This window comes from Lutjanus erythropterus, chromosome 8 (genome assembly GCF_056507025.1).
Source record: "Lutjanus erythropterus isolate fLutEry1 chromosome 8, fLutEry1.hap2, whole genome shotgun sequence".
Lineage (NCBI taxonomy): Eukaryota > Metazoa > Chordata > Actinopteri > Lutjaniformes > Lutjanidae > Lutjanus > Lutjanus erythropterus.
The window spans coordinates 6,025,867-6,037,802 of NC_139324.1; the positions used below are offsets into that span (position 1 = coordinate 6,025,867).

An 11,936-nucleotide genomic window follows, 5' to 3' on the forward strand; every position below is an offset into this window, starting at 1 on the left:
TATTTGATCAGCGCAGCCAAGTCTGACAGCCTGATCTGAGTTTCGGGAGCCTCTGTTGGAAATTGAACCCAAAATGGCAGCCATATGGTTACAATATTTCTCCTAAACAGAACACTAAAATATGTCTCTGAAAACATTTTAGTAACATAAGCTTGATCAGCACTGCCTGGCTTGACCTTCTGATCTGGGTTTTGTGAGCAGCGTCTTCAAATGCTGCTTTCTCTTTGTTTTTCACTTTATTCAGTAAGTTCGTATTTGTTTGACCTGAGATGCTGGTGGTCTACGTCAACTTCTAGTGGCAGGTAATGTCACATGCAGCACCTTTAATGCATTCATCATGGTTCACTGGGAAATCAATTTGACCTACATGAACTGGATGAATGACAAAGACATCCAGGATGTAAATGTGTGCAAATTCTGCAAGTTGATGACAAGCATCTTAATACCTCGTTTGATCTGAAATGAGCCAATCACAGCTCTAAAACATTGCTGGTGACTTTTGTCTGCCATAACATGATGAATGAGACCACAGTGACACGTGAAAAATGACAAATGATTATATTTTAAGATGTAAATGTATACATTGCCCATTCTTGAGAATTGGGACAAATCATGTTCTACCAAAAAAACTTCAAAAATGATTCATTCCAACACTCTAATTCTATTTTTGAGGGGGTGAAAATGTATTGTATGCATCTCAGAGGTGTGATGTATTTTACTGTCTGCGAGATCTCAAGATCACGCAAGAATCCATCTTTCCAGGCTTCAAGTTGTCTGTTTGTGTCCGCACCAAAAGTGGCGAAGCCAATTAGCATCCTTAGAGGGACTACTGGCAGCAGTGGGCGTGGTTTTAGGTGTGACAGCAGTGAGAAGCTTCCATGGAAGTGTTGATCTGATTGGCTACAGTTAGGCTGTGTCAGACGTGATAGACAGATGGTTCACTCTATTACCTGCCAAGTGCCTGCCCTTTTCCAGGCAGTTCCTAAGACTGACTTCCCAGATGGTTCTGTGTAACAAACCATCTGCTGTATCAGGTTAGAGGACAGTGGTCACTGAAGGCAAGTGCAAAAACTCCAGAAAGTCACCTAGAACCAGCATCTGAGTCACTTTACTGAGTGATAAGGTCTGCTGATTTATCAGTAGTGCCAGAGACATCTGATGGTGGTCTGTGAACACCCACCACATTGATTATATTTTTACTTTATTTCCCTTCCCTTCAGAGAGCTAAGTTCAAATGAATGAGGTATTGTGACAGCATTTAAAACAGTAACAGATAAACATGGCTTCACACACACCCCCACACCACCTCCACTTCCCACTCTGTCTGTTCTGTACAAGTTATAGTTATTTAAGGAAAACTCAGAGCTGTGTATACTCTGTTGGAGCCAGGTTTCTGGATAAACCAGGATGTCAGGGTCTGTCTCTGATATGAGAATTTCCAGCTGAGCCAACTGAAATTAATTACATAGACTTCACGTGGATGTCATTTCTGAAATGTTTTCATTTGATTTATGTCTTTGAAATTCTAAACTTGCTCATGAATTCACAATTTCAAACATTTTCAAAATATGTTATATCATCTTTCTTTTAAAATCTTTTTTTTAATGAAAATGTTGGCCCTTAAAAGTTGTTGTATACCTTAAGATCCCTGTTTCACTTCCTGGTTTAAAAAAATGCTAGAATACTGCTCAACTTCCTATTTTTCAGCAAATTCATTCAATAATTTTGCTATCAGATGTGTCTCAAGTATACATGTCAACTCTATAACCCTTCTGTATCAAAGCTAAATAAGATTTATGGTCAAAAACATGTGTTTTTGATTAGCATTAAGATGACACTGCACAAGTTTAAAAACTAAAATCTGCTCAATACAACAATATTGAGAAATTAAAAGATTTAATATTTTGTCAACTGTGCAAGATGCCAATCAGATTTTCCATCTAACAGAGTTGACATTTACATTTAATAAAAAATGTAATCACTAGGAGGCTGGAGGAGTGTAATAGCCAAGAGTTTGATTTTATGAAATATATTTTCTCAACATAATTAAAGAATAATAAATCAAAAACCCCTCAAAATACACTTTTCTCTCAGTTCTCAAGAATGAGTGAAATACATCTTATTGAGTTGCAAGAATTATAAACTGTATTAATGGTTACTGCATAAAATGCTCATTTTCATTCATCTGATGTTTGGGATCCAAACAGAAACATCAGAGGTTCCTGATTTTGTGAAGTGTCAGTCTGTGGACCGATGAGTCATGGTTCAACTGACGAGGATGAGGATGAGGGCTCTCATGTGGTGGAGGGTTTCATATTTTCCACAAGTGTACCAGACCAAAAAAAAAAGGACCAGTTAATTTCACAGCAGATGGTGTAGCATGTTAAGCAATATACTGCTATGGACAGGGTCAGCAGCAGAATGTATTTTAGCCACTTGAAAGAAAAATCTATATCAGTTAAGGTGTATGTTATATATTTTCCCTGCTTTACCTTGCCTGCAGACAACCTTTTCTGATGGGAAAACACCTCCATATGAGTCAAATGTCTCTCTTTCTCCAAAGCTACTGACTCCTCTGGCATCCTTTTGCAAAGGATCAAAATCGATGTAGCAGAAGCAGAGATACTGTCTTTTTTATTCCACACATTCTTCTTTCTTGTCAAAACCTGGCGCCTACATCACTACAGCTCCCTGTTGGGCCACAAATGGCTTTATATGACATTTCTCATACATGCAGTAGTACAACACCTAGAAACAGTGGAGTTCCCTTTCAAGATTTCCCTTCAATTGAACCTGGAAGTGCCACAAACAAGGAAAAACAGTCCCAGACCAAAAAGTACACCAAAGAAAGCATGTAAAGCATGACAGAGGTGTCCATATACTTTTGGCCGTTTAGTATATTTCCCAGCAGAAATACTCAAAAAGGACTCATCCAAGTGACACAAGATAAATATGAGGGGTCACAAGATTAGACTAATTGGCAAATTACATATTTTTTTCTTATTTGTGTCTTATCTTTGCTTTTTATATTAATCAACCATTATTATACAGTATAGCATACTCACAGTACTTTTTTTTATTTTTACTAGGAGCGCATTCTGACCAGTACACGTCTCTGACAGCCAGGTGTGTCTGGAGTCATGTGGGTGGGAAGCAAGGAGTAGAGTCCTCCCACGGGTACCCAATGACTCGCAAAAACACTGTGTAACGGATAAAAAAAATATATTTATATAAATTCACACACCCTCGCCCTTCAAATACTTGCAGGCGGGCAGCAGGTGAGAACCATAATATAACACATAAGCTATGATAATATGTTTTTTCCCCTGGCAAAATCAGGTGGCAGGATTTTATTGTGGTAGTCTACGACACTACACATAAAACAATGGGATGTCACTGTTTGATTTGACAGCGATGGCTGCTGGTTAAAAATGATGACAAACAGGCAGAAATAGAAAGCAGAGGATACCAAATCATGGACAATACATTATCGAAGGCCAAATCTGGGAGGATTTTGGTGCACTCAAAGACTCTGAGAATAATGTTGTTAGTGGCTTTGCTGCCTGTAAAAAGTTTCGAAAAGTATTAGCTTTTGATACCCACAAGCAAGGCTCATCATCACTATGGAAACACATCTACAGCTGCAGGAGCACAGGTGTTGCACCAGTTGACCCATCGCTAAGCCCTGATCTCATTAGTTACTGTTGCTAAGCCTGTCAAACTTTCCATTCTCACTTCATTTATGCAGTTTACAGTGACAACGGTGGCAGATATAACATTGAAATTGGGGGTAATTGTTGAAACATGAGGTCTTTGAATCCTTAGACATAGACATATAAGAATAGCAGCTTCTCATTTCTAGCTGACGACGGTGGATTTTGTCAGCTAAAATAATAACTCACAAGCAGATTTTTTAAGTGTAGCTGGCTGATGTAAGCTACTGCTAACTCCTTAACTCGGCCGAAAAGTCTGTTTTAATTTTTTCATCTGACATGTTTTAAAACAAGAACACTGTGAAAGTGTAAATGTAAAGTTATCTGACAGCTGCAGACATGGTGTAACATTAATGCTAAAAGACAGAGGCTGGCTTACATATCAGCAAACACTGGTTGGATGATGAAATACGGGAGGTATATCTACATGATAGATGACAGAAATACACTCATTAATGTGGGAAAAGGAAGCGCAGGGACTCGATTAGTGCAGCAGACCTTGGAGACAGGTCACCCAGCCATGCGAGCCAGACCGCGGGAGATAGCTGGGACAAAAGCTAAGCTAACCCAGCTTAGACCTGAGACAGAGATGCATCGATTCTACATCAGCCCACATCTTCCCTCTCAAACCCCCACAGAACAAATGCAGGTGCAGTGGGATCTAACAAGTTTGGCATGAGGTAAAGTTACTGCAGCTAGTAAGCTAGTCGTAGTTAGCCGGCCATGCTAACATTTGCATCTCACATTAGAGCAGATGAAGACAAAGTGAAGCTATGCCTGGACAGTTGTTGTTGGAGATGGGGCTTAGGAAAGGGTCGATTGAAAACACAAGTGAGTGACTGTATTTGTGTTAAATCACTGGTGCAGGTTTGGTCGTAAGGCTTTAGGCTTGAGAAGTTGCAGCCTTTATTCACTGACAAACCTTCACTGTACATTTACTGCCAGCCCAACAACTTCAATGCTCACCTTTTCCCTCACTCAGTGCACATTACGTAATCAGGATACAAAAAAAGGTAACTGTATTCAATTACAGATACAGGAAAAAGGATGTAATCAGATTATAGTTACATTTAGTAAAAACGGGGAAAATTAGTAGGATAACAGTTTTTAAAATACATTTGATGTTACTGATAGGACAAACTGATTCTGTAGCTAACCTGTATTTTCAACTACTACTGAAAAATATTCTGGGGCTGTAGGTGGTAGTGCTGGTGACTGGGATGTGTGTTAGTAAAAACACAAGCCCCAGAGTAAGTTTAAGGCAGTTTACTTGAAGTGTGAATGTGTGTACAGCATATGTAACAAAGTACATATAAATGCGCATAATTACTGCTATTAATCTAAGTGTGCATTTTCGCATAACAAAGGACAGAATAGTTGGATAAACAATTAATAAACTCAAACAAAATACCAGGCTAAACATTGAGAAAATCCAAAAGTAAGGGAAAGTAATCAGGTTACATTACTTTAAGATTGTGATACTCGGATTAGGTTACTGAGTGCAGGTAATGAGTAACTGTATCAGAAAACATTTTCACAACTATTTATCTCTCTCAGGTAGAGAGTGAATGAGAGCATTTCTCAAAATGTTTAAGTATTCCTTTACTTTCATAATCAGCTGCAATGCTGTTGTAATATGAAAACATATTTCATAAGTTCTGTGGCCTTTCTGCTCTCATTAAAGACATGTATGTGTCAGTGGGTGTAGTGATGATGTCACGAGGCTGCAGTTAGTATGTGGACGGACGCGTGAGACATCAGCAGGACTTTAAGTCCAACATATTGATGCTCAGCTTGAGTCCTCTCATCTCTTCTTCGTTTTCTTCATCCACTGTGTTCCCATGCCGTGCCTTCATCTCTATCTCTCTCCCTCTCTGTCTATCTTTGGAGAGAGTTTGCTGCATCGCAACGCTCTGCCGTTACCATGGCAACTATGGCGAACAAAAAGACAAGCTGTTTTACATCTGCTGCCTCAAATTCAGACAGATGTGGTGATGTTGTTCCCGCTGCGATGTTCGCTTGTTAGTGTCCACCGCAGACAGAATATCCGACAGACAGACGGAAAAACTGACAGACAGAAGAGGTGACCTCATCAAAAAACACACGCAGTCTCTCTCTCTTATGTTCAGTGATGTCGCACACCCACAGTTCTCCACTAATGTTCTGTCATTCGTCTTCCCTCCATCCTCGGCCCGTGCCAGTATCACCACGGCAACCAGGAGACCACACTGATGCCGTCCCCAAGGCGGCTGTCAGTCTGATTCCAACACTAATAGTCATCGAGTGATTCTCACATGATCAACAATCATCTGTACTACTATGACATCATCATCAACAACATGACATCAACACCAGCTGACTGTATCATCACTTTTTACTCACATTCCTCTCAGGCGAATCAGGACCTGGCTGTTGTGGTTCTGCTCCAGAGCGTCCTCAAACTCCTGCACCTCCTCCTCCGCCTGCTGCTTCTCAGTCTGCTGCACCTCCTCTTCTTGCTGCTGCTCCTCCTCAGGCTCCTGCTCCTGCTCAGTCTGCTGCTGCTCCTCCGTCTGTTCTTCCTCAGTGCGTGGCATCTCTTCAGTCTGCACCTCCTCCTCCTGCTGCAGTTCCTCCTCCTCCTCAGTCTGCTGCACCTCCTCCACCACAATCTGTATCTCCACCTGCTGCTGCTGCACCTCCTCAGTCTGCTGCACTTCCTCCTCCTGCTCCTGTTGCACCTCTTCCTCATGTTGCACCTCCTCTCCTTTCTGTAGCACCTCCTCCTCCTCCTCCTGCTCTACCCCCTCAAACTCCACCCCCTCTTGACCTGCATCCTGCTGGTGCATCTTCTCCTGCTCTTCCTCCTCCTGTTGCTGCACCTCCTCCTCCTTCTCCTCAGCCTCCAGCACCTCCTCAGGCAGCTGGGACTCCTCCACCTCCTCGTTCATCTTGGAGTGGTGGTAGAGGAGAAGAGGAGGTGGGGTTTGTTCAGTGTTTCTATGAGTGTTCACAGAGTGGAGTTTGGTCTCCGTGAAGCGTCCGGATGTCTCTCAGACTGACGGAGTCGTGAAAACATCGACACCGAACGTTTGAGTTCGATGGAACTTCCAACATCCAACTTCCTGTGATGTCACTGGACAGCCTGGCCAATCCAAAATGATGGTCTGTAATCTGATCCGTTAGAGTAGTCGAGGGGTTAAAGGTCACTTCTTTAAAAAAGTTAAAAAGCAGGAGGAAGTAACTGCAGCTTTTAGTGCATCAAACACCAGCAAGTAAACAGGCTGATCAGCAGAGAAATTCCTTCACGAGTTCAGCGGAGCTCTGCGCTCTGGCACTGCGGCTGCAAAATGATCCAGCTGAATGTCCCAGAGCATCGCCGTAGCAACGCAAGGAGGAAGTCGACCAGCAATAAAGACAGGATGGAGAGAGAGAGAGGGAGAGAGAGAGGAGAGCAATGGAGGAGGACAAAGGAGAAGCAGAGAACATCACACAGCGTTTCCGTGGTAACTCAATAACGGTTGCTAAGAGTGATGGAATCCTGCAGCCGACAGACCTCCCTCCTCCTCCTCCACCTCCTCCTCCTCCTCTTCCTCACCCCCTCCCAAATTCAAACATACATAACTTTACGCTCCGTTCAAACGCAAACAGCAAACAGGCATCTCAATCTGTCCTTCCCTCGTTCAGCGGCTGCAGCTGAGTATGTGTGTGTGTGTGTGTGTGTGTGTACAGTGCTGAGCTGTGTGCTTGCTGTGCATGAGAGAGTGAGCCTCTGTACGTGTGTGTGTGTTTTAGACAATGATAGCACAATGTTCCCAAAATTGAGAAGAACAAAACCTCTCCAGTCAAGTGGTACAACCAGACAATCAGTGTTCAGTCCTGCTGGCGTCCCCTAGAGGCTGCAGTGGTCATTACACTCATAATATGACAGTGCGGGACAGAACAATACCTTGTTAATGCCATACTAATATTGAAAAAATCTAAACTCAAGGTGGTTTTACCTTTTAAAGCTCCAGTGTATAGGATTTACAGGGATGCATCAGCAGAATATGGCAGAAATGTAGTATAATATTCATTAGAATGTTTTGATTAGTGTAAAATGGTCTGAAAATAAGAATGGTTGTGTTTCTGTTACCTAACCCCAAACATCACATCACCATGCTCGTAACATGATGCATGTGACTGTAGCATAAGAACTGCAGTGTGTATGTACAGTATGTGTGTGCAGTGAGTGTAGATGAGAAAAAAGGAGAAAGGAAAAACGCCAATGACTGAGCTCATGACAGGCAGGCAGTAGAAGTACAGATACTCGTGCAAAGAAAGGCTAATAAAAGTAGAAGTACAGGTTCAACTTCAGTACTCAAGTAAAAGTGAAAAGTACATGCTCTGAAATGTACTCAAAGGTAAAAGCAAAACGTAATCAGTTTCATAGTGTTACATCAAGTTATGCTGCATTACGTCATTTTAAGTGATTTTTGTCTTGTTACATCTTTCACATCATTTTTGCCCTTTTACATAATTTTCGTCTTATCTTATGTGACATTGTTATTGTCTTGTTCCAACTTTTCCCTTTTTTTGTTTTGTTATATCGTTTTCATCTTGTTAGGTCTTTTACATTGTTTTTGTCTTTTTATATTGTTTTCAGCTTGTTATGTCTTGTGACATCACTTTTGTCTTATTATGTCTTTTATGTAATTTTCGTTTTTTCACGTCATTTTCATCTTATGTTCTGTGATATCATTTTTGTCTTGTTACATCTTTTACACCATTTTTGTTTTGTTTCGTCTTTTATGTTGACTTGTGTTACATCGTTGTTATCTTGTTGTTAATTGTTAATCTGTTGTTTATCTGTTTATGTTTATCTTGTTCCATCTCTTACATTGTTTTCATCTTGTTACATCTTTTACATTATTTTTGTCTTGTTCCATCTTTTACATTGTTTGTTTTGTTATGTCCTTTACACTGTTTTTGTCTTGTAGGTAGGAATTAAAGGGATAGTTCAGCCAAAAATGAAAATTCATTAGTCATTATCTACTCACCCTCATACTGACTGAAGGCAAGTTTTTTTTTTTTTTTTTAGTCCAGAAAACACTGCTGGAGTTTCGCAGGAAAAAAGTGTTGCAGAGTTTCCCAAACAATAGAAGTGAATGGTGACCAGTTTTCAAATGAAAAAACACAAAAAACAAAACACCCTGCCAAGTTGACTAAAAAATAGTTATTTACACCGTGTTTTTAGCCTGAATCTTCACTGTAGATTTTTAGCTTGGAGCCACATTCACGTGTACATGCACACTGTCTGAACTGGGTGTGTGTGCTGTGACGGTGTGCAAACATCATGTTAGGACTGTAGGAGACTTGGCTTACGCCAGACAAGCAGTATGGAGGCATTTTATGTTTTTTTTCTGTTGTTTTTTCCCTTTGAAAACTGGTCACCATTCACTTCCATTGTTTGGGAGATTCTGTAACACTGTCTTCCTGTGAAACTCCAGCAGAGTTTTGCAGACTAACAAAATAAACCCGACCCTCATTTGGCATGAGGGTGAGTAGATAATGACTGAATTTTAATTTTTTGGTGAACTATCCCTTAAAGGAGCATCTTCTAAAGTCTCGGTCATTCACAAACATGAATGAGATGAGGTTCACCAGTTTGTGAAAAACTGCACTGTCAAATAACCCAACAGTTTAAGAACATTTCTCAACACAAAACTGAACCAAATACCTACAACTGCAGTTGTATGTGCAGGTATCAAAGGATTTCATTATCTACAATCCATAATAACCAACACTGAATGTTTGTGACCCTTGACCCCTCAGGCAGCTCTTTTGTTATGTTTGTTTGTGGTTCTTACAGTGGAAACACTAGTGCTTTTGTCCACAGGGGTCTCTGATATCAACACAGTATGAAAGTTCTGTGTAGCAGCTTTAATACTGAGGAACAATCAATAGAACTTAAAGGCTCATTTGAAGCCAGTTAAATAACCAGAATAGTGGGAAGACGTGGGACATCACATTGCTTTTGTTGAACTTCATACTGCAGCGCAGCTCAACTGGCTTTGCTGTTACATGAACACCGCCTCTGCTCTGTGATCTGTGCTGGCATGTGTGTGTGTGTGTTGGTGCCATATGTAAATGAACTGATAAACGTGCCCTGTGATACAATGACTATTGTGCTTATATAATATTTTTTGTGTTTTCTGCCAAATAAATACTGTTGAGATGCCTAATCCAGGCCTTGTTTAACTCTGAGAATCATTTAGTCCCTTCATTGCTAATAGAGTGAAAAGAGACAGTCATGTTTTGGAGGGGAGTATCCCTTTTATTTTTGTAATACCTTGATATAATACTGTCACCATAAATATTAAAACACAAAAATACTGTGATATAAACTTTAGGTCATATTTTCCATCCCTAGTTCACACATTCCTTTTTTTGAATGTCTTTTATTCCTGGTTCATAGACAGGGCTGTTTCTAGCTGTTTGGGGGCCCCAAAAACGTTGTTCGAGGGCCTCTGTTCTGTGGTGGGGGGATTCTAAACACTCTAAGGTCAATCTGAGGCGCTTTGAGAGGAAAGGAATTTGCTCTCAAATTCAAATCAAACATCTCAAGTTGACCCCGTCAATTTAAACCTACAGAAAATGATGAATCTCACCTGAATGAGACGGATGATGCATTTTCTTTAAAGGGATAGTTCACCAAAAAAAGAAAATTCAGTCATTGTTTACTCACGCTCATGAAAATGAAAGTCAAATTTAGTTTTTCAGTCCACGAAACACTTCTGGAGTTTCATAGGAAAACAGTGATGCAGAATCTCCCAAACAATTTAAGTGAATGGTGACCAGTTTTGAAATGTAAGGAATAAAAATAATATTTTGCACTTTACCCATCACATAGAACAGTGGTTCTCAAACTATTTTCTGATAGACTACCGCCTTCAGAAGCAGAAATAAGTTTGGGCTTATTCAACAATAATCAGTGAAGCAACTGATAAAATAAAGATTCAAGCTGAATCTTAATGAAATAAAGGTTAGAATGAGAGCATAAGCAAACTGTTTGTTTATTTCCCCTATAAAAGTCCTATTCCTGTCACTTTGTTTTACTCTATATTTTCTCCCTTTGTCATCCACAGCCCCTCTGCAGTGGCTCTTTGGGCTCTTTCTCCTTCCTACACTACCCAAAGTAGCCCAATTCTGCAAGAAAACCACAGACCTGGCAACCCTGCTAAAATCTGACTGGTGGCCCCCCTGGTGGCTTTGGGGGCCCTATGCATATAGCAAGAATGTCAGAGGGGACAGCAGGCTAATGGTTTCATGGTGCAACTTGTTCTCTGTGCATATGACAATAAAGCTTTGAATGTTAAATCATAAAGTTTTTACCAGGTCTTGGGGTTTTTCACAGCACAGTGACTGGTGGATCCACAGACTCGCCTCCTGATGCTGCACCTGTTCCTGATTGGATGCTGCAGCCGACCCACTGCTTTGACTGGCTGGAGCGAGTCCCCTGATGGAGGAAGAGGAAGGAAACGTGTTTTTATTACTGCGACCATGTCAACTTTTGAACGGTTTCACAAAGTTTCACATAGCTTCACAGATTCTGTGAGGCCTCTGTCTGATCATCCAACTGCACTGTAAGGCTGGAGGAGGACACCAGCAATAGGAGATGGAAATCTCAATGGTGCAGAGACACCAAACCCAGCAGGGACGGATCTCAACACAACAGAATGCCCCACGCTCAGGCCGTGGGCAGTGCAGTATGCAGGTTACGTCTCATCTTGGTTTCCCCCTCTTCCCTCCAAGTTTAGCATGTAAACACTGCCGCTGATTGGATACACATACTGGAGTTTGGGCAGTGCTTGATTTTGGCTCACATCTTTTTAACATGGGAGTGCAGTAACAGAATCTTTATATTTGATCAGCACTGCCTAGTTTGACAGGTTGATTGGACTTTTGTGAGTCTGCTACGCTGCATTGGACAGACCTCATTTGCATAATGTAGAGGTCTAGTCATGATCATGCAAATTTGGATCAACTCGCCGCGTCATGCTCATCACACTGGATCTACTCCTCTCTATAGCAAATTAATTGGATCCATCTACTTGACCTACATCAACAGATTTGGTGTGTCTGCACCTTTAGTGACTAAGGAGTGAAAAAAGTCAAAGAAAGGCCACTGGATTAAGTGTGGTTTCAATGGATAATGGTGAGGATGATTTCTGTAGAATAATGGTTCTCAAACTGTGGCTTGGG

General features: G+C 41.0%; 1 protein-coding gene across 1 annotated transcript in view; it reads right to left on the reverse strand.

Moving 5' to 3' along the window:
* The window catches only part of LOC146322361 (dual specificity calcium/calmodulin-dependent 3',5'-cyclic nucleotide phosphodiesterase 1A-like), a 43,149-nt gene extending 36,006 nt beyond the window's left edge, over positions 1-7,143 (reverse strand). The window contains exon 1 of the mRNA XM_084723955.1: positions 6,096-7,143. Coding sequence (XP_084580081.1) covers positions 6,096-6,643 — 548 coding nt within the window. The 5' untranslated portion in view covers positions 6,644-7,143. The remainder of the gene's footprint in view (positions 1-6,095) is intronic.
* Between the last annotated feature and the right edge of the window lie 4,793 nt (positions 7,144-11,936).